The following is a 21,585-nucleotide window of genomic DNA, read 5'->3' as shown; positions in this document are numbered from 1 at the left end:
GATTTCTACAACTAGATGGTATATAACTTCAAACAACCGGCCGATCCACCCACCCACACCAATACCTAACCCAATACTTCGCCGCCAACAACCAATACCTAACCGCATCATGCCAAACCGCACCCAGCAGCGACGGATTTTGAAAATACTCACCAAACCAAACACTCCTCGCCCAATGCAACTCTCCCGCCCTAGCAACCCTATACTCCCACTCTTCCTCCGCAGCACCACCACCACCCACCCCGTCCCTCCCCACCAACTCCCCCATCAACCGCGCATGCATCGCCGCCTGATTCGTACTAAACGCAATATGCGGTCTCAAAAACACCGCCGCATCACCCACCAACCTCACCCTACCATCCAAAAACCACGTCTTCCCCATCGGCGGGTAATCCGTAATCAGATGCAGAAACGGCGCATCAATCATCCTCAGAAGTTCCATGTACGGCTCTGGGAAATCCAACACGTTTTTCGCCAGCGCCCGTTGCGAGTCCCAGATCCGCGCTGGCACTAGGCCCCGTGGCACGGTGGTGTGATGGCGCACGCCGTGGATGTCGGTCATGAGTGTGGGGAGGTCCTCCGCGGCTACGTTCTGGTACCAGCAGAGATTGAGGTAGCGGGTTCCGGGGGCGATGGAGCCGTTGGGTCCGGGGATGTGGTAGACGATTATGTGGGAGCCGTGGGTGGGGTGTTTCCGGATGTTGTAGGTCATGTTGGATGAGAAGAGGGAGAGGGTTGTGGGTGGCACTTGGCTTTCGTGGATGATGCCCCGCCAGGCGAGGTAGCCGGCGTATTTGCGGTGGTTTTCATTGTTGGTGGTGGCAGCAGATTGAGGGGATGGGGGTAGGAAGAGTTGGCGGACGATGGAGCGGGGACCGTCGGCGCCGAGGACTAGATCTGCTGCGTGTGTTGTTGTTGTTGTTATTTTCGTGTCATTGTTGCTGGTGGTATTCTCTGTGACGATGGCTAGCTTTCCTGTTGACGGGATCTCGGATATGTCGATGACTCGCTGGCCATAGTCGTATCGTGCGCGGGCTCGTGCCTCACTTGGGGATTCATCTGGGAAGGTAGGGAGGGGGTCTGGAGGGTTAGGGATGTAGTCACTGGCTAGACCGTCGTAGTTGGCACGAAGACGGAAATACAATGCATCCCAGGAGGTCATGGTGCGCTGGATGCGAAGGAAGGGCTGCGGTTGGCCTGCGTGGTCTACGGTTTGGAGCTGAGTGGCTGGGATTCCTAACGGAATGTGGGAGACGCGGTCGTAGCGCGAGAGGAAAGCTAGGACGTCGGGTCCTATGCTGACGCCGGCCATGTGGGAAGGCGGAGTGGGAGTGGGACTTTGTTCGAGGATTTGGATGGTGTGGCCTTGTTGGTGGAGGGTGATGGCTTGCATTAGAGCTGAGAGAGAGCCGCCGACCTGGTTTATTGGTTAGTTGGTTGGGAGCATGAATGTAAGAGGGAGGGGGGGTTCTGTTACGATGACTATCTTCAAAGGGGATGGGGACGCCATGGTGGGTTTGATAGTATGAGCTAAGTAAATCTTATGGTAGGAGGGAAAGGGGAGATGGGAATAGAAGAAGATGGAGAAGAGAAGAGAAGGTGAGAAGGGGGAGGTTAGGGTTCTTATACTACTGGCGAGGGGATCAGTTCTCTTACTATTACTGCTTCGCCCCCTCCTCAACCTCCATCTATTCATGTCGACTTGCATATTATGGCAGCACTAACAGACTTGCATCAGTGAGTTGCAACCAATCAGCCAATTTAAGTAGTATCTACTACTACCAGTAACCCTAGTTGGGGGCTGAGGTCTTGCTCCGCCCAATGCTATATAAAGAGGGTCCAGGACACCTGCTGAAATTGAGGTCTCCATCGTTTCTATTTCCCTCAACCTTTTTACTACTCCAATTCTCCCTTATACGTCGACTTTCGAAGTCCCCACAAGATTCTACAGCAATGTCTCGCTTCCCTGCCATCCCTCCAGACCAACAGACGGCCGAGCAGAGCCTGGTCGAGCCCAGTGCTCGCCGCATCTTCTCTCACCTGCCTCCCGAAGTACAATGGCAGGGTCCCTCAGGCGTCATTCTGGGCCCTTACTCTCCTCTGTAGTACGTACACATCCTCTCTTTTGACATCTCTTCATCGTACCCCCCCCCCCCCCCCAATCCAACTAACTAACCACAACCCGAAACCAGCTACACCCCCTCCATCATCAAGCCCTGGTTCTCTTTCGCCTACTCCATCGGGTCCCAACCCCACGTCACAGCGCGCGAGAAGGAGCTCGCCATCCTCGCTACTTTAGCTGAACACAAGGCGCCCTATGTTCAGTACGCCCATTCTCACAGTGCCCGCGCTGCAGGATTCTCCCATGAGCAGATCGCGCAGGCCCTGCAGGGACAACACCAGCAGCAGCCTCCTCCTGCCGGTTTATCTGAAGCTGAGCAGGCTGTCTATATGGCAGCCTTGGCGATGGCGCGGTCGAGGGGTCCTATCTCCACGGAGGATTTCGATGCAGCAGTGGCTGCCCTGGGCAGGGAGAAGGTGGCGGAGGTGGCTCATGTCGTAGGCGGTTATATGTATGTTTGCTTGCTGTCGAATTTGGCAAATGAGGCGGTTCCAAGCGGGGATGCGGTCGGTGAAAAAGATGGGACGGATGATGAGTAGAGAGTTTGTTGTTGATAGTGGGGGGTTGCGGGGGTTTTTTGTGTCTTTTGGTGTGTCAGTTGTTGTCTCGAAATTGCAGGACTGTTTCTTTTTTTTTCTTTGGGAGGTTGTTTGCGGTTTTCGAGAAGGACCTTGGATGTACCTTGTTTTGAGACAGAGAAAGGGAAGAAGATGGACTGGCGTTGCCCACAAAGACATAACACTTCTTAAAACATGTATTCACCTCATCATCATAAAACTCTCACTTTATATGAACCACCGCCCATTCTCGCGCAACCATCCTTCCCAACGCAGAAACTGGCAGCTCTCCCAAGATATCGAAGACAGGCAAATCGACCCCGACCTCTTTCAGAACCCAGTTTCGTAGATCTACCGCCGTTAAGGAGTCGGCTCCGGCACGATGGAATGGCTCCTCTACGTTCAACTTCGCCCGAGGCATCAAAACCATCTGACAGAACCGCTCGGCCAGGGCCTCCGTGGCGATGGTGGTCAGGACTTCCGTGGTGGTGGACTTGACAGTATCATTTGTCCCGGTAGCGACAGCGGATAACGCGCTGTGCAAATCGAGGTGATTTTCCGGTTGGTTATCGAGGGGGGTGGTGTTGCTATTCCGAGGTTGTTGTTGGCCATTATACATGTCATCGTCTGCATTTGTGGAAACAAAAATCTGCTTCCAGAATGGCTGGTCCAGTGTCACTGGGAATCGCATATTCAGCTGCTTAGGGTGCAGCGAGGGACGCATGAAACCCGTGGCCACTTGAGCGGGCAGTTCCTCAATAGGAAGAGTGGGGTTGCAGAAATGCTCGAACATGGCCAGAATATCGGTTTCCCGGAGCAAGTAGTGGAAATTAGTGGAGAGAAATCGATCGAAGAGTCCTGAAGCGTCCGTGAGGAGTCCTTTGGTCTCCAGGACGCCTAGGTCTAGAGATACTGCTCGCTCGCCCTGCGAGAGACGGTAACGTGCCAGCGCGTCCTGGTAGGAGTTTCCGGCTGCGTAGTTGATCTGGGTAGCCTGGCCCATCAGTCCAGTCAGAGAGGCAGCCAGGATGAAGAAGTCGAGACCACGAGGCAATAGAGTGTGCAAGTTCCAGGACCCGGAAGCTTTGGGTTGGACGGAAGATTGCCAGTCCGTGAAGGTCATGCGGTCGTACATCACGTCTCGCAACACTCCTGTCATCTGAATGCATCCCTTGATTGGGGGCATCGTCTGTCTGCACTCATCCAGTACTCGCTGTAGTGCTGTCATATCTATGATGTCGCAGGCTGGTGCACAGACTGTGGTGCCTCTGGCTTCTAACTCTTCAATCATCCTTCGGGCTGCTTCAGTACGCGGCCCGGAGCGTGATAGAAGAATCAAATATCGCGCACCGCGTCGCACCATCCATTGGGCTACACATCGGCCCAGGTCTCCCAAGCCCCCAGCAAGGAGGTAGGATGCATTTGGATCGAATGAATAAGCAGGCTGGCGAGGTTTGCGGATCTAGGATATCACGAATTAGTCTCCGTACTTGACAGAAAAGTAGACGAAGTACTAAAGAGGCATTACTTACCGAATCATCATCGAATTCTATCATAATTTGCTTCCTTCTCGTACTTCTCGATTGGTTCAGCAAGGTGGAGAGCTTGACAGAGTCAGAAGTAGTCTTTGCCGTTCTGATTGCTGTCGGCGCCACCACGGCTGATGGCATCCGCAGCCGCGGACGTTGACGATGCAAGAGCTGGGCCACGTCGACAGTATGCATGGACATGTTGGCTGGTATGCACAGCTTCTGAGGATTAGATAATACAAAGCGAGAATTGCCGTCAATAACACGAATGACTGCTCCAAAGGGTGCTATCTGATCGGCTATATCCAAGAGATCCGAGTCGACAAAGTCCAGCACGATATCTGCACCATCTCCAGGGCCAGAAAACCAGGGTTTCCGTAGAAACGAGGCATACGTGAACACGGACACGGATTCGTTATTCTTTGCCTGTTCCCAAATTTCATCTGTCTCACAGTTCGAGTCAGAGGGAACAGTAAGGAAAAGCTTAGAGAATCGGCCCGCCATCAGGTCTACCACCACTCTGGCAATGCCCGTGTGGGCTCCATGAATAACAACTGCTGGAGCACTTTCGGCAAACGACGACATCAAGCCGATAATATACTCCGCGGCGAGATATCTTTGGGGTAGAACAGCTGCCTCATTGAAGCTCAAAGAGCTGTCAATACGAGCCACCAGAGATTTGTGCGTGCGAACAGTGGAGGTCAGAGTGTCGTCGTCGTCATCAGCATTGCTGGTACTGCTGCTATAGTAGACACCGCAGACCCTGTCACCGACCAAGAACGGACTATTGCGGCCAACCTGGACAATGCGTCCCGCGCATTGTCGGATTCGGCCAAGCTGATCATCAAGTCGCACAGCATGCACTGCAATTTCCACCTCGTCCGGTTCAGGAGCCCGAGATAGTCTTGGATGCTCCACATCAATTTGAAGGGGGCATGCAATTTCAGCATTGTCACCAGAAGCAAGATCTTGCGGCCAACGTACCGCAAACGGCCGGATATCCCCGAGGCGCTCAGATGTTGTCTGGGAGCCGTTCAAAATCTCCTTGATATTACTCTTCAAGGGAAGGTCTTCCTGAATCCGACGGACATATACCTGGTTGTCTTTGATACTGTAGTCATCCCGGCAGTTGGGGGATGATCTTGTCATCATCAGCTGATTTGACGCAACTTTTAGGGTGGCCTCTAAAGAATCAAGGCCTTCAGACGACGCCATTGAAGCTGCATCCATGTGCAAGATCTGCAAGGGAATCTGTGGATTCTCAATGCGAAACACCTGAGCAAAGCCATCTATCATGCCGAAACTCGGATGGCGCTCATCATCACCGGTCAGCCAAAGTACCTTTCGTGCCCCGAGGAGTAGGGCCTTCAGACGCTCAAAGCTTTCTTCGCCGTGAAGTCGTCCCAGGATCGACGTTATGTTGTCTAGATCAAGTAGACTAATAATCACCGATCCTGGGGGAGTTGTCTGCGGGTACATCACGACACGGGGTTGGTACGCCGACTCCTCTGCAACGAGAATGTCCATCAAGCGGTTGGCCAAGTTGATCTGCAGCGGGGAGGAAGGCTCAACGACCAATGCAATGTCAACGTATGAAGAAGAGGAAGACGAAGACACGGTTGCAGTCTGCTCCTGGATCTCTCCAGCAGTGGCAACTATCACGCTCATCAATTGGCTTTCTTCGTCTGCATAGTCACGTAGGACTATTTCCGCGCCGACAAATCCACTAGCCCGCATGATCTGGTCCCATCTAGCTTCGCTGACGACCGGGCTCATCGGACGATCATCTGTTGCATCCGGCCACCAGCCCGGCAGCAAGCCAAACGAAAATCCTACTTCAATGTTATCTGGACGGGTCACCTCGTGCAGTATGAGCTGACCTCCTGGTCGAAGCAGACGGCGGAGGGCTTCCAAGGTTTTTTCCAGGTTTCTGGTCACATGTAGCGCATTAGAGGCCACGATAAGATCGTACGTGTTCTCCGTGAAACCCTGCTCGAGGGGATCCTGTTCCGCATCCAGAATTTGGAACGCAATGCGGCGGCCATGAGGATGGGATGCGAGTCGCTGCTGGGCCCTGTCAAAAAAAGCTGGGGAGATATCGGTGTATTGGTAAGATCTCAAACTTGTCCCCGATAAGCAGATCCCATTTAGCACATGGTCTGTGAAGGAGCCCGTGCCGGCGCCGACCTCCAGGATATCCATGTCAGGGCGATTGAAAGCCATTGTGGCAACATAGCGTTCGACCTTTTTCAAATAGATCGAGACAGAGGACTCATAGGCCTGATAGAAGTCATTGACTAGGTTACTCTCAAATAGCAGCTGTACAACATCAACTTCTCCATGAAGGACCCCAAGGGCGTGGTCGGCCACGGTCAGGTAGAAGTTTCCCAGACGGCCTTGTGCCGCAATTTGGTGGTGCAAATTTGCCTCTTCCTCTGGGTTCATGATACCCCGTGCCGTCAACTGATCCTTTTGGGCTAACTGCCATTTCATCCAGCCGACGTATCGCTGTAGATGCGGTTTGGCAGGGATTTTGGATGGATTTAGAGCGTCGCATATCTTCTGCATCTGAAGAGTAAGGTATTGGCGCACATTGCGGAAAAACTCTCTCGGGCCAGGGGGGTCAACGCCGCATTGGCCTTCTAGGTACTGTAGTATGTTTCCTGGTGTGCTAGCTGATATCGCCAGGTCCGTCTTCACTGTGTACCATGACTTGCCATCATCCCTTTGGTCGTTAAGCGGAGAAACTGCAGTTTGGGAATGGTCGACGACCTCGCTGTCTATGGAAGACACTGCCGTCGTCTCGAGTCGATCTAGGATCAGTTGCGGATTTTGGCCGTCCGCATAAGGGGATAGGACGTATCCATTATAAGACTTGTTTTGGGGACCATCGACCTCAATCTGCATGGCTGCGGAGACGACGTCCTGACCTCTGGCAACCATATCGGCCCATCCCTCCCCAGAGATCCATAACCGATCAATAGCCGAGATCACCTGCGTTGGCATGTCCTTCATAGTTCCTCGGTTCTGAGCTACCAAACTAAGCTGTAGAAATGCATCGAGTGATGCTGGGTGGATAGGATACTCGTCCATCCCTGGGGATGATAGGCACGGCTGTGCTAGATTGAGTGACGCCAGAGCGGTGCCAACTCCATCAGTCCGGATGCTCTTCATGCCTTGCGTTGAGGGGCCATAGTGGAAGCCGTGCTTTTTGAGGTGGTCGTAGAACTTGGAGGCTGGGACTTGGACAGTACACTCTGTGACTTGCTTGTCCCATTGGCGTTGATAGTGCCTCATCTCTGCTTCCTCTCCTTCCTCTCCTTTCTGGTCTTTCTGCTGACTTAGATGTACCTCGACTACCCCTTGGCAGTTTGTTTGCCAGGAATTTTCTTTAGTCATAGAGTACACGACAAAGTTCCACCGTGATACCCCATCCGCCTCCGGAGGCAGTGAGGCATTGTTCAAGCAGAGTCGAGTCTCGAGCACATCCGAGCCACTGCTACCCGTCTGTTCAGATCCTTCTAGCGCAATCGGCCGATGGAAGCGCACAGAGCGCAGGACATAGGCTTCAATGGCATGACCTGAAGGTCCTACCATTTGATGGGTGGCTTGCAAGGCCATGACCATCATGGCAGCGGCTGGATAGATGACGCGACGATTGATCCGATGGTCCCGGATCCATGGCATGTCTGCAGCTTGTACACAGTTCCGCCATTCGGGGGCCAGGGGGTTCCATGTCGGAATCGGGCTTCCCAACAACGCTAAGCGGCCATGCGACCGCAGCCGGTAGTTCTGGCTGACTGGGCTCTCTGCCCAGTAAGACTCGGAATGATCGAAGGGGTAAGTGGGTGCGTCTATGAGGACTTCATGACGGCGACCTGGGTCGTTAACTGCGCGCAAATCAAGCGAAGTCCCCGCGCAGTAGAGCTGACCGAGAACAGACAGCAGGGTGGTAGATGCTGGCTGGCCCCGCACGAGCGTTGATAGGTAGGTGCAACGGTCTTTTGGACTGTCATTTAACGCGGCCAATGTTTCGAAGATGGGCAGTTGCAACGCGGAGTGAGGGCCAACTTCGATCAGATGATCAACCACTATGGCTTTCCGATGGCTTCCGTCGATCTTCTTCCGGAGGCAACGTGGAGAATCACGACACAGACGTTGAATGGCCGGAGCAAACAACACAGGCGATATCAAATTGTCCACCCAGTAGCTGGCATTGCGGGCGCGCTCACCGTCTAGGGGCTCTCCAGTTACGGTAGATATCATGGGAATTGTCGAGTGTGAAGTATGATAGTGGTGGCCCGCTTCAAGGTTCCCGAAGTGATGCCGGCAGTCATCGGCGATCTGTTGTATTTGAGGGGAATGATATGCTGCAGCAACTTTGAGGCGACGCGAAAAGATGCCTGCATCTCTCAGCATCTGGTCCAGATACTTGATCTGGCTTTCCTCGCCGGAGATGGTCGTGTTGGAAGGACTGTTGATGCACGCGACGACCACTTTCTCAGGCTCGGGTAACTGAGCTATATAGGACTGGGCTTGCGTCGCAGACAGTCCAACCGCCAACATGGCGCCTTTGTTGGGGTCTTGCTCGATCATAGAGGCCACGAAGTAGCCACGGTAGTATGCGATACGCAGAGCTGAGCTACGTGATATAAAGCCCGCACAGTATCTAAGGAAAGTTAGCAACCTGAAGAACGAAGCAGAAGGTTCTTTCCTACGCCGCAGCAATTTCACCCATCGAATGGCCCACGACGGCCAATGGCCGCACCTGAAAGGAGTCTAGAAGATCCACTAAGGCTATCTGCAACGTAGCCGTCAGGGCTTGGGAAATATGTGGCTCGTTAATTTGAGATGTGAATTCGCTTTTCAGGAACTCCTCTGAAGTGAGGTGCAAGAGTCAGCTATGAGCACGCAACGAGCGTTGTACACTTAGTAGGTCTGCTTCTGACTCACCTCTTGCGGACCAAGGACAACCTAGCTGGCGAAACAGAGTATCGGCCTCCATTAGAACACGGGAAAATGCAGGATAATGCAGCAATTCCCGACCCATTGCATACCATTGTGCTCCCTGGCCGGTGAAGATAAACGCCAACCGAGGGAGCGTCGGGCCGGTGAGCTTCGGCGCGGAGGCACGCTCGTTCAGCTGCTCCCAGTCGGTGTATGAGGATGCCACTGCACAAGATTTCCAAGGGAAGACGCTGCGGCGTGAGTCAAGCGTGTAGGCGGCATGTGCTGTCCAATACGGCTCGCGTTGGTGCTCTCCGCTAGAGATTGTTTCCGCCCAGCGGCTCACAAGCGACTTGAGGGATTTCTCGCTTGCCGCAGACCAAACAAGTAATCGTGGAATCTCAGCCATACCTTCTTGTTGCGGTAACAGATCCCCATTGCATCGCATGTGCTGCGGCCGACGCATGAACTGCCCGAGGCTACGATCATCGTCCGGCACAGTTCGATGATTCCCCTGTAGCTGGTGTCGTCGGAGATAGCTTGCTGCATCATCGATGACAATGTGGCAATTACTGCCTCCAAACCCAAAGGAGTTTATTGAAGCGCGACGGATCTCAGCTGGAGGCCACATGATGCCCTGCGCCGGGGGTACAGCCAAACAAGAATCATAGGGTTCCAATTGTGGATGCAGTCGCTCGAAGTTTGTATTGGGTGGAATGATGCCGCGCTCCACGGCTATAATAGCCTTTATAACACCGGCTATTCCACTTGCACCTTCAAGGTGTCCGATATTGGTCTTAACCGCACCCAGGTATAGCGGACTATCTGCCGTGCGGTGGTTGCGAAAGCAGTCAGCAATAGCGGATACCTCTGCTGGATCGCCAATCGGCGTACCGGTGCCATGGGCCTCGAAAAACCGTGTATGATGTAAAGAAATTCCCGCTTGGGCATAAGTTTCTCGAATGAGCTGAGATTGGGCCTCACTTGCAGGCTGTGTGATGCCGGGAGTGCGGCCGTCTTGATTGCTGGCGGTGGCACGGATGACAGCGCGAATGGTATCATTGTCGCGAAGGGCATCAGAGAGGCGTTTGAGCACCAGAACAGCAACGCCTTCACCACGTGAGTAGCCGTTTGCACGAGAATCGAAGGCGTAGGAGCGGCCATCGGGCGACAACATGTGGTTATTGCTGAGTATAATGCTGTAGTCCGGGTCGAGGAGCAGGTTGCACCCGGCGGCAAGACCCATGTCAGTTTGACCACTGAGAAGGAGGCGGCAAGCACAGTCAATAGCCAGGGCACTACTAGAGCAAGCCGAATCAATATTAAAGGACGGTCCACGCAGATTGAAGAACCAACTGATTCGGTTTGCCAGCATGGACGGAGAGGCGCCGACAGCTGCGTAGGGCGGTAGTCGTTGAGGGTCTTTGAGCAATTGATGGAGGTAGTCATTGGAGAAGCAGCCGGTATGAACTGATGTCCGAGATCCATGTAGGTCTTCTATCCGAATCCCAGCCGTGTCCAGAGCCTCCACTGTGGTCTCAAGGAGCAATCGCTGCATGGGATCCATGGCCGCTGCCTCGGATGGGGTAATTGAAAAGAAGTCAGCATCGAAGCGACTCAGGTCTTCTTGCAGGAAATGTGCGCCACGCGTGCTGAGCTCATTACGTCGCGTAGGATGGTAGAAGGCGTTGATATTCATTCGATCCCCGGGGAACTCAGTCCGTGCACTGCGGCGTTCCATGAGCATCTTCCAGAAGCCATCTTCCGAAACGGCGTCCTGAGGGAGCTTGAACCCAATACCACATACGGCAATGGGCTCCGCAAACTCACGATCCTCATCGAGATGGTAAGCGCCCTCGCTGGACGTACTTGGTGTTGGGTGTCTTTCGAAGAACATTGGTACAACGTGCAATACTAAGAAATAGGGAAAGCATCTCAATCATTGAGATGGGCTTGAACAATTCCGGAAGGAGGACAAGAGAGTGAGCTGCCTTTATACCTCAGCCTTCCTCGGCAGTCTGAGCTTCTGTCCATAAGCGAAGCAAAGTAGGAAGATGTCGTAAGACACTCGGGTTTTCCATCATTGACTAGTCATCAGCTCCCCCCAGGCCATCCCTCCAAGGCAGTATATAATTCGTGCAAATAACCCTGGAAGAGCTCAGCAAATTTCTACCCTAAGCCTCCAAACATATTTCTGCATCATCTCATTAACTCGCCATTCTAGACTTCATCGCTCACCTTATTGACTATGCGCTTCTTGTGCCTTCACGGAGCTGGCACTAACAGCAAGGTCAGTTACTAAATCACAATATCTTCGCAATCCATCATGGCTACTAACTCAAGCAACTGAACGTACAGATCTTCGAAGCTCAAACTGGTAGGAGCCAAAGAACCAGCCCTCTACTCAGCCCTCCTTCACCCTCTCTCTTTCTGAAGGTGCACTCAAATGGTTTGGCTTGATCTGGACTAACTTCGCACCGCCCTCGGTGTGTGGGTTGACTAGCGGCACTACGATATGAACTTGGTGGTAATCATACGTACGAATTCGTCGAGGGCCATATCCCTCAGCCTCAAGCCCCAGGTGCGTCATATTTACCCGAGTCTCATATTCCAGTAAGACGGAAATCAAGACTCGGTTATGCGAAAGGCCTGCTGGTGCATACTAACCAGTTTCCAAAATAGCAATCGAACGGTTCGCAACAAGCGGGGATGAGTACTATGCCTACTACATCCCTGGTAGCCAGCCGTCATTTACCACCGCCAAGGCGCATTTGCAGGCCTACGTGGAAACCGAAGGACCGTTTGATGGGGTGATCGCTTTTTCGCAAGGCGCCCCCCTAGCCAGTGCTATGCTGCTCGGAGACGAGCCCGCACAGGCACTGCCCTTCCGCTGCGCCATCTTGATATGTGGTCGTTTGCCAATGACAGACGAGCGTTCCTTATGCAATGTGATGGGGGCGGGAAAGGAAGGCCTGCAGAAGGAAGATGAGGAGAAGGTGGAGAATGATGATGACAATGGTGGTTGGGACTGCAAGGAACGGCAAATCAGAGTTCCGACAGTGCATATCATGGCGGCTAATGACCCAATTGACCCCGGTCATGCTAAGGCCCTTTGGACCTGCTGCAATGCGGCAGTGCGGTGGGAGTGTGTTCATGAATTAGGGCATGAGGTACCTGGGGCTCGAGACCACGAGGTGTTGGTGGAGAGTGTCAACGCTATTCGACGCATGCTGGGCGCAGTGGGAAGCACGTGTTGAGAGACGGTATAATAATACACTTGCAGCTGACAGAGAAATGGGACTAGTCTTGAAACATACTATTTTGCAGGGCTAACCTACCGCCGTCCCTATTCATCCTCCCGGTCTTCGATCCAGAAGGACCCGTAATAGGGCGCAGACATTCTGCCCCCACCCTCCCTTCATGCCATCTAACGCATTTTCCCTTCCTTCTCATCAATGACAAGCATTAATAGAAGTTCCCGCCGTGCTCTCAGGCCATCCATGCATTGGCCCCCAAAAGTAAGCACTAATGCATGCCCTCAAGGGAGGTGGGCGGGCGGGCTGGCTAAGCTCGATGGACTGTAGTTACGACTTTGGGATGGATGTTTTGTGACATTGATGTTTGTTGTACATCAGTAAGGGTCAGCGTCCGCTTCAGCTCCATCCTAGCATGGCCGATCGACGTCTGAGATAAGTTGTTCTCTATTTAGACCACCACCATCACCATCACCATCATCATTACCATTACCATTACCATCAGGCCAAGATCCTATCACACTACCTTTCGTACCGTCATAGTGCTGTCTTCACTGCCACCTTTACCATTACTATCAGTATCCTTGAAGAGATCATGTCAGGCACAACGGAAGTCAACTTGCAAGAGGACCGAGGCCCACGCATGCGGGTTCTGCTAATTGTCATGGCCATTCTACCAAGCATTGCCGTTGCTCTGCGGTTCTGGTCGCGAACGAAATTGCCCACAAAGGGCTCATTTCCACGCCTATGGTGGGATGACTGGGCTGCTCTTCTGGCGGGGGTAAGTACTAGTATTCTGATTTAATCTCCGATTGGATGTGTTTCTCTCTTTCCTCCTTTTTTTCTCCACTAAAATGTCAACAGATGATCAACATTGCCGTGTGTGCCATGGGACTCAAGATGTGCGACATTGGCATGGGGCGGCATGTGGAGGTGGTGTCAGCGGAGAATTTGACAATCTTCCTGAAACTTCTCTGGGCGGAGTACTTCGTGTTTGACACGGGCACTTCGGTGGCCAAAGCCTCAGCCTTGTTCTTCTACTCGCGGCTCTTCAGCCAGGCTAACACCCGCTTTCGATATTGCATCTATGTGGTGCATGCATTGAACGCCCTCTGGCTGGTGGGCATTCTCCTCTCCGTCATCTTCGAATGCACGCCGATCCAGAAGGTCTGGTACCCCACCCTGCCCGGTCGATGTGATAATTCCCGCATTCTGTGGATGGGCAGTGGCATTCCCAGTTTGATTATTGATGTCTTCATCCTGGTCCTTCCGGTGCCTATGGTCCTGCGGCTCAAGATGAATCCCACCCGAAAGATGCTGGCCATCGGTGTGATTGTGCTCGGTTATTTGTGAGTATTATCATTGTTACCCACCCCTTCTCCCTTTTTTTTTTATTTATAGAAACTACAATATTAATCGTTCGACTTGCTTATGTTGTCTAGAGTGGTAGTTGTCTCTATTGGTCGACTTGTCTCGATCGTTCAATCTGGCGACGGACTTCAAACCGATCCTACCTGTGAGCCTCATTCCACCCACCCTCTCCTCCTTTCAGACTATTTGGCATTCTCCATTCAAGCAAAACAAGGAAGAATAATAATAATAACATACCAATCAGTTAACATCATTACTCCTGTCTATTGGCTGGGATCCGAGATCCCCATTTCGGTCATCAGTGTCTGTCTGCCCAGTATCTTTCTCCTCATCCGTCATCTCTGCGCCCGCCAATTCCAGTCTCTCGGGGGTGGCAGTACCGGCACGCCTCAAGATTCCTATCGTTCCTCCACCCGCAAGTTTATCTACCAGAAGCGCCCTGAGCGGGGTTCAAGCTTAGGGGGAGGCGTTCCCCGCGGCGACTTTCCGCATCCTGCAGATAGCAACAATGATATAGTCCCGCTTAATTGGGTGGAGCCGTCCATTATAGCTCCACAGTCGATGCGAGGGAGTGCACCTAGGGCCGGAGAGATTATAGTCAAGAATGATATCGTAGTGTCTTAACTAAGCTTACGTGGAAACGAAGGGGGTGGCGTTGGCATTGACCGGTGTTGCTGTGGTTGATCAATTGTTCTATTCAGGGTATCTTATCAGGGTAAATAGCGGCAAGTCAGTCCGCAGTTCGCTTAGTGGCGTAGCAATGCAAAAAAGGAACCTTATTTGCTTTGGTGAATTTGACTAAGCGATAACTGTAAGGCTGTGCCAACACGCTGCGGCGGCTGACTGCTGCATGGTGTATTGTCTAGCGTCAACTGCGCTGGCTCGCCTTTGCCGCTTCAGGTATTGATCGGTCTTCCATCCCTGCATGTCATGGCTGTGATGGCCCCCATCTTTTGCCGTGTGTCACCAGCTACTTTCTGGCTCGTCGCTGACCTTACAGGGATAGTCCTCCAAATCAAAGCTCCTAGAAAGCGCGCCCTCATTCATACATTGAACTTAAGTATGATGCCCGAAGAACCCGCCATACGATGGGAAGGGAAGTGAGTGGTTTGCCTTAACGCCTCCCACGATATTCCCATACACTTGATCTTACCTTCTATGTCTCTCTCTTTCCTGTCAGTTCCTAAGAGCCTTGCACCCTCCAAGTTCTAGTCTCATTTCATCATGTCCGAGACTCGAGCTTCAACAACGGTTGAGGGCCATGAGACAGCCGCAACCGTTCCGGGCCATCACGAATCGAAGCCCCTGACATGGTTTCTTGTCGTCTTCTCCTTATTAGCAGCCCTGTTCCTGTTTGCACTGGACAACACCATTGTGGCCAATGTCCAACCTGCTATCATCGGAACTCTGGGGGAAATTGAGAAACTCCCATGGATCTCCGTTGCATTTGCCCTTGGGGCCATCGCCACAGATCTCCCTTGGGGCCAGATCTACGGACACTTCAACAACAAATTCCTCTTCCTCGCCAGCGTAGTGATCTTCGAGTTGGGCTCCGCTGTCTGCGGAGCGGCACCCACCATGAACGCGCTGATCGTGGGTCGGGCGATTTGTGGCATCGGCGGCATGGGCATCTATCTGGGCACGGTCAACATGGTATCGGCATTGACCACGGAAGCCCAACGACCGCTCTACCTGGGGTTTGTCGGGTTGACGTGGGGGATTGGGACCATTCTTGGACCCATCATCGGGGGTGCCTTCGCCGACAATACCTCGGCCACCTGGCGCTGGTCCTTCTACATCAATCTCTGCATCGGAGGGCTAGCAGCCCCGGTGTACTTCTGGCTGCTGCCCCAGACCGCCTCACCGCGCCCAGGACAGTCGCTATTGACGCGCATATGGGCGCTGGATGTAGTCGGGATGGTGCTGAGCGCGGGGGCCATCACCAGTCTCATCATGGCGATCTCGTTCGGGGGCAGCTTGTATGCATGGGGGAGCGGGCGGATCATCGGACTCTTTGTCTGCTCAGGCGTTCTATGGCTGCTATTCATTGGGCAACAGGCGTGGTCGCTGGGACTACGACCGGAGGCGCAGGGCCAGCGGCTCTTCCCGACGACGCTCGTCCGCTCGTGGGAGATGGACGTGCTCTTCGCACAGATGGCCAGTGCCCAGGTGTTGGTGATGGTGCCCATCTACTTCCTGCCCATTCTGTTCCAGTTCGCGCATAATGACAGCGCGTTGGCTAGTGGGGTGCACCTACTACCATTTGTGCTCGTGCTAGTGGTGGCCGTCATGCTGAACGGTGCCCTTATGGCCCAGCTAGGCTACTACATGCCATGGTACCTGGCGGGTGCCTGCCTCGCCCTTGCTGGCAGCGCCCTTTTCTATACCGTCGGTCCCGACACCAGCAGCGCTCGTCTGTATGGCTACTCGGTGCTCACGGCCTTTGGCGTCGGCTGCTACTCCCAGGCTGGGTTTCCCGTCGCTCAGGTCAAAGTCTCCCCGGCCAAACTCACCCAGGCGGTTGCCTTTATCGGTGTCGGTCAGGTTGGCGGTATTGCCCTCGCCTTGACCATCTCCAACACCATCTTCCTCAAAAAGGCCACTAGCCGCATCTCCACCATCCTTCCTCAGCAGTCTCGCTCGACTATCCAGCAGGCCATCTCCGGTGTGCGCGCTGAGTTGTTTAGCTCGTTGAGTGTTGCACAGCGTCAGCGCGTGGTGGCTGCCATTGTGAGCAGTGTCGATGACGTGTTTGTCCTGATGATTGCCGCTGCCGCTCTGTCTGTGGTGCTGGCGTTGGTCATGAAACGGGAACGATTATTCGTGATACCGTCGAAAGGAGATGGTGAAGATGTCGAAGAAGAGGTAATGACAACGAAAGAACAGAGCTCACAATAATTTCCTACAAGTTCAGGTGGGGGAGTAATCTACGTAGTGAACGGGAAAGAATTTTGTGATAAAATTGGGGGTAGACTTGGGCCTTGGTGCTTAGGGCTTGGTGTTTGGTGATAGTAGTAATAGTGTTCTAATTGAAGGTGAATTGGAGCTGTTCATTCAATGCCATAACTCCTGTAATTTGATTTCACTAGGATCTTGTTTCAATATCCTCCTCCTCCTTCCCCCGCTTCCTTCCCGCCGCCCCCACCAACATCTGTGGAGACGTGATCATTATCACCTATACCCGAATGCTTATCATGTCCTACTCTCCATACCTCCTAAATAGTAGTAGCGCAGAGAGCCCTCTGGTGCATGAGTGCACAGTGTCTAGTATTATTCGCAGTATACGTAAGTATATGGTGGGTATCATTCCTATGGAGGCAGTGCAAGGCTCTCTCTCTCGTAAGATGAGTACTCCATGCACCTACCCCCTTGTCTATTTCGCTCTTAGTTATCTACTCCTTACAGAGAGATTCCCCTCCTCCTTGGCGATCATCCTTGACTTCATCCCCACTAATTTCTGACGGCAGCCACCCACATTCTTAGGCTCGACCAAACACTAGTCTACTAGTCAGCCCATCCTTTCACAACCTAAATTAAGATGCAGTAGTCAACGGCCTAGACAAGGGCCTGTCATCCAATCGTGGAAAATCACGCAGCCACTTGAACCGTCAGAGATGATCCTCCCCCCGCGACATCGGCTAACGTTGCTGTTGACCAGGATACTCGCTTGATTTTCCAGGACAGGGCAACAAAGAGATAGCATTGCTGCCTCGTTTCACTGTTTGAGGTTGATGGAGTACATACTTTGTACCACCGGAGTACCTATCACTACCTTACTCTATCTATAATTCAGCCTTGTCTCGAATGAGTATAATAAGTTAACCCCTCCTCCTCCCCGGGAACTTCCCCCCTTCTCCGTGAGCACTCATAATTCCAAGCTTTCCCTGCTCTGTCTTTCTTCTCTCTTACACACTCACACCCTCAATTCTATTTCACCCTCTTTCTCTCATTTATTACTCTTCCTCCCCACATCCACAATGGTCATCAGAGGCACTCAATTAGATGGCGTCGCTCTGGTCGTCGGCGTAAGAACCTGCCCCCCTCCCCCACCACCACAATGAAACCCTCTTCCCAACTAACCTCCCATCAATTCAGTCTGGTCGCGGCATCGGCCAACAAGCCGCCTTCTCCCTCGCCGAAGCAGGCGCCCGTGTCATCGTCTTCGCCGACATGAACACCGAAACAGCCACTGCCTCCGCCGAAGAGAGCAAACAATACGCCACGAACCCCGAATACCAATCCACCCACTTCACCGTCAACGTGACCGACCAAGACGGCGTGCAAGCCATGGTTGACTTTGTCGTCGAGAAGTTTGGGCGGCTGGACTACGCCGTCAACGCTGCAGGAGTGAGTACATCCATTGAAAATATTCCACGTCAACCTAGCGCATAGTTCTCTTCCCATCAGGCTAACTCGAAATCTAACTAGGTTGACAACGGCGTGCACACCCCCTTCGCCGACACCGACATCAACAACTTCGACCGCGTCCAGACCATCAACGCCCGCGGTATGTTCCTCTGCTGCCGCGCCGAAGCCGCCGCCATGCGCAAGCAGACCTCACGCACCTTCACCAGCCGCACCGGCACCCGGGACATTGGTCGCGGCGCCATCGTGAACGTCTGCTCAGCCAACTCCTTCGCCGGACTGCCCGGGAAGGGATCGTATACCGTCTCCAAGCATGCTTGCATGGCGGTGACGAAGATGGTTGGTATGTTTACCCCCTCCCCCAATACCCTTATACACGATACCTATCCTATTCGATCCAACTACCGGTTCCCCTAAAATAAACATATATTAATATTATCTGGTACAGGACTGGACCACTCCGCCGAAGGCATCCGCTGCAACGCCGTGTGTCCCATCTGGGTCCGCACCCCTCTTCTTGACGTCGAGTTGGAGCGGAACCCGCAGGTGCGCGCGGAGATCGAGGCTGTTATACCCATTAAGCGTGCGGCGGAGAGTGATGAGGTGGGAGATACGATTGTTTATTTGCTTAGTCCGTCGGCGAGTTATGTAAATGCTACGAGTTTGTTGTTGGATGCGGCGGTTACGGCGACGTTGAGGTTTCATTGATTTACTAGTATTTATATTTTTTGTCTAGTAGGTACAGTTAATAGAAGTGAAGGGGTTATGGTATACGATGTATTCGATACGGTGAATGAGTAATACTAGTCTGTGTGCAGTGGGTACTTAATGGCTCGAATTGTTGGACGTGATTTGTTGTACTACAATGAATGAATGGTCGATTCCTAAATATATAAATCAGTCCAATACCTGAGTGCGTGTTAATCCCTTTTTAAAGGTTTACTATGGTATATAGAGATTGACAGTAGGCATTCTTTCTATATTTAGACACCGTAGTATCTGCTCCAAATTCACAGTCTCATGGATATAATTCAGCTATTCAATGGATTTAAAATTCCCTAATTTAAAATTCCCTAGAATATAGTACAGCGGGACAGGAGACACACAATAGATAGCGTGAAGGCTGTAGGTTATATCCGTCATTAGTGGCGTATAATACAAAAACATAACTCCGTTTTAAACAACATCCGATATGGTGTAGTGGCTAACATCGCCGTCTCTCACACGGCAGCCGGGGGTTCGATTCCCCCTATCGGAGCTCAAATTCTCTTTTTGTTTTTTTCCCCCACTCCGGTTCTCCACTTTGCGAAAACTTTGGATTAGCAGTCAAAGTAATTAACGGTGCTCTGTTATATTCGAAACTACGATTTCACTGATATCTGGTTTAATGTTAAGCAATACTATTGTTTCGTTATATCTGGATACACAACCAACGATAGGAAAATATAATGAGGTCAATGCTACACGGAAGTGGCTAGCTGAGCTAGACTAAGATAAGAGACAAGAGGCAAAAAAGGGTACAGGATAGTGCGGGTGGGTGTGTATGGTTTCATGATCAAAACAGGGGGAGAGCTGCTTAGAAGTGGATGGCCTTGGAGTAGGTAGCCATGGCAGCCTCCTTGAAGGCCTCAGCCAGGGTAGGGTGAGCGTGGCAGGTGCGAGCAATGTCCTCGCAAGAGGCACCGTACTCGACAGCCAGGGTGGCCTCGGCGATCATCTCACCGGCGTTGGGGCCGATGATGTGGACACCGAGGATGCGGTCGGTCTCAGCATCGGCGATGAACTTGACCTGACCCTCAGTCTCGAGGTTGGTCTTGGCACGGGAGTTGGCGCTGAAGGGGAAGGTACCGACACGGTACTTGATGCCGGCAGCCTTGACTTCCTGCTCGTTCTGGCCAACCCAGGCGACTTCGGGGTGGGTGTACATGACGCTGGGGATGCAGCCGTAGTTGACGTGGCCGTAGCCCTTCTTGATGTACTCGATGGCAGCAACGGCCTCCTCCTCGGCCTTGTGGGCAAGCATGGGTCCAAAAGTGCAGTCACCGATCACGCGGATGTTGGGGATCTTGGTGCGGTACTCCTGGTCGATGACAAGACGGCCGCGCTCATCCTTCTCGACACCGACGCTCTCGAGGTTGAGACCCTCGGTGTAGGGGCGGCGACCGATGGCGACGAGGACAACGTCAGCGTCGAGGGTCTCCTCCTTACCACCCTTGGCGGCCTCAACGCTCAGAGCGACGGTAGCACCGCTGTCGTCACCCTTGGTAACCTTGGTGCCGGTCTTGAACTTGATACCCTGCTTCTGGAGGATCTTCTGGGCCTGCTTGGCGATGTCGGCGTCCATGCCGGGACCGCCGATCTGGTTCAGGAACTCGACGACGGTGACCTCAGAGCCGAGGCGGGACCAAACAGAGGCCTGTTGAGGGGCAGAAAAAGAAACCATGAGCATGAATTTTCAAACGGCAAAATCGGAATGTATTCCGCCGGGTATACGCACCATTTCCAGACCAATGATACCACCACCGATGACGATCATCTTCTTGGGGACCTCCTTGAGGGAGAGAGCACCAGTGCTGGTGATGATTCTCTTCTCGTCAATGTTGAGGCCGGGGAAAGGAGTAGCCTCAGAACCAGTGGCAATGAGGATGTTCTTTCCGCGCAGGGTCTGCTCACCACCGTCGAGGAGGTTAACCTTGACGGTGTTCTGGTCAACGAGAGCACCAGTACCCTTGACGTAGTCGACACCGTTCTTCTTGAACAAGAACTCGATACCCTTAGTCAGACCCTCGACGGAAGTGTCCTTGGCCTTCATCATCTGCTCAAGGTTCAGCTTCACATCACCGACCTCGATACCGCGCTTTTTCGTGTCGTGGAGAATCTGGTGGTAGAGGTGGGAGTTGTTGAGCAGGGATTTCGAGGGGATACAGCCGACGTTCAGGCAGGTACCGCCCAGACGGCCACGCTTCTCGATACATGCGGTCTGTGAAAATGTAGTTGTTAGAGAGATCGTCCAGCCGGAACACCTTCGAGGAACGATGAATAGCGCACCTTCAGACCTTCCTGACCGGCCTTGATGGCGGCAACGTAACCAGCGACACCACCACCGATGATGACAAGATCGTGTTCACCTGTGTTAATTCCAGCCGACGGTTAGCCGGGGGCCACTTTTTTCGGAAGCGCAGGCACCGTCTGCGACGGGCCCATCGCAAAGGGCAAAAGTCACGTACCTGACTCAGAGGCATAGCCACGTTGTGTGCGTCCAAAGGAGGCGAGAGAAGGAGCAGCGACGAAGGTAGAGGGAACGGCCTTGGGACCGGCACAGCGGAGGGCAACCCGCGGAGTCGCCCGCGGCAAAAGACTCCGGAACATGGTGAAAAGGAGGCGAAAGGGTAAAGGAAAAAGTCAAAGGATATAGAAAGAACAGCAGACTACCAGGCCTC

At 52.9% G+C, this 21,585-nt stretch overlaps 8 protein-coding genes and 1 non-coding gene across 9 annotated transcripts; 6 read left to right on the top strand and 3 right to left on the bottom strand.

The window, feature by feature from the left end:
- Window positions 1-267: 267 nt before the first annotated feature.
- BO85DRAFT_430891 (monooxygenase) lies at window positions 268-1,639 on the bottom strand (the record flags this gene model as incomplete). Its single annotated transcript, XM_025658305.1, has 3 exons — window positions 1,478-1,639; window positions 358-1,417; window positions 268-299 (listed from the first exon to the last, which is right to left on the bottom strand). Exons 1-3 carry the CDS (start codon window positions 1,508-1,510, stop codon window positions 268-270), a joined length of 1,125 nt encoding a protein of 374 aa, XP_025510755.1. The 5' UTR covers window positions 1,511-1,639.
- A 314-nt stretch (window positions 1,640-1,953) lies between these two features.
- BO85DRAFT_492729 (carboxymuconolactone decarboxylase family protein) lies at window positions 1,954-2,661 on the top strand (the record flags this gene model as incomplete). Its single annotated transcript, XM_025663792.1, has 2 exons — window positions 1,954-2,105; window positions 2,193-2,661. 2 exons carry the CDS (start codon window positions 1,954-1,956, stop codon window positions 2,659-2,661), a joined length of 621 nt encoding a protein of 206 aa, XP_025510754.1.
- Window positions 2,604-11,052, bottom strand: BO85DRAFT_505740 (polyketide synthase; the record flags this gene model as incomplete). Its single annotated transcript, XM_025664343.1, has 4 exons — window positions 2,604-4,141; window positions 4,212-8,850; window positions 8,927-9,086; window positions 9,162-11,052. 4 exons carry the CDS (start codon window positions 11,050-11,052, stop codon window positions 2,903-2,905), a joined length of 7,929 nt encoding a protein of 2,642 aa, XP_025510753.1. The 3' UTR covers window positions 2,604-2,902.
- A 199-nt stretch (window positions 11,053-11,251) lies between these two features.
- On the top strand, window positions 11,252-12,434 carry BO85DRAFT_174364 (uncharacterized protein). Its single transcript, XM_025654308.1, has 4 exons — window positions 11,252-11,445; window positions 11,514-11,532; window positions 11,659-11,736; window positions 11,838-12,434. Exons 1-4 carry the CDS (start codon window positions 11,404-11,406, stop codon window positions 12,410-12,412), a joined length of 714 nt encoding a protein of 237 aa, XP_025510752.1. The 5' UTR covers window positions 11,252-11,403; the 3' UTR covers window positions 12,413-12,434.
- An 863-nt stretch (window positions 12,435-13,297) lies between these two features.
- Window positions 13,298-14,571, top strand: BO85DRAFT_430883 (uncharacterized protein; the record flags this gene model as incomplete). Its single annotated transcript, XM_025658304.1, has 3 exons — window positions 13,298-13,758; window positions 13,852-13,925; window positions 14,025-14,571. The coding sequence occupies 3 exons, from the start codon at window positions 13,298-13,300 to the stop codon at window positions 14,402-14,404; spliced, it is 915 nt and encodes a 304-aa protein (XP_025510751.1). The 3' UTR covers window positions 14,405-14,571.
- A 279-nt stretch (window positions 14,572-14,850) lies between these two features.
- Window positions 14,851-16,833, top strand: BO85DRAFT_453732 (efflux pump antibiotic resistance protein). The gene is made up of 2 exons (XM_025661118.1): window positions 14,851-14,880; window positions 14,961-16,833. Exon 2 carries the CDS (start codon window positions 15,005-15,007, stop codon window positions 16,676-16,678), a length of 1,674 nt encoding a protein of 557 aa, XP_025510750.1. The 5' UTR covers window positions 14,851-14,880; window positions 14,961-15,004; the 3' UTR covers window positions 16,679-16,833.
- A 745-nt stretch (window positions 16,834-17,578) lies between these two features.
- BO85DRAFT_174341 (SDR family NAD(P)-dependent oxidoreductase) lies at window positions 17,579-18,881 on the top strand. Its single transcript, XM_025654307.1, has 4 exons — window positions 17,579-17,805; window positions 17,876-18,127; window positions 18,209-18,488; window positions 18,594-18,881. Exons 1-4 carry the CDS (start codon window positions 17,758-17,760, stop codon window positions 18,851-18,853), a joined length of 840 nt encoding a protein of 279 aa, XP_025510749.1. The 5' UTR covers window positions 17,579-17,757; the 3' UTR covers window positions 18,854-18,881.
- A 450-nt stretch (window positions 18,882-19,331) lies between these two features.
- BO85DRAFT_t270 lies at window positions 19,332-19,403 on the top strand. Its single transcript has one exon. It is a non-coding gene; the product is annotated as a tRNA-Glu (tRNA).
- A 318-nt stretch (window positions 19,404-19,721) lies between these two features.
- Window positions 19,722-21,514, bottom strand: BO85DRAFT_383173 (dihydrolipoyl dehydrogenase; the record flags this gene model as incomplete). Its single annotated transcript, XM_025656506.1, has 4 exons — window positions 19,722-20,561; window positions 20,643-21,125; window positions 21,194-21,273; window positions 21,373-21,514. The coding sequence occupies 4 exons, from the start codon at window positions 21,512-21,514 to the stop codon at window positions 19,722-19,724; spliced, it is 1,545 nt and encodes a 514-aa protein (XP_025510748.1).
- Between the last annotated feature and the right edge of the window lie 71 nt (window positions 21,515-21,585).

Source organism: Aspergillus piperis (assembly GCF_003184755.1).
Source record: "Aspergillus piperis CBS 112811 unplaced genomic scaffold BO85scaffold_28, whole genome shotgun sequence".
Classification (NCBI taxonomy): domain Eukaryota; kingdom Fungi; phylum Ascomycota; class Eurotiomycetes; order Eurotiales; family Aspergillaceae; genus Aspergillus; species Aspergillus piperis.
The sequence above is the reverse complement of the archived record's forward strand: the minus strand, read 5'-3'. Positions and strand labels throughout refer to the sequence as shown.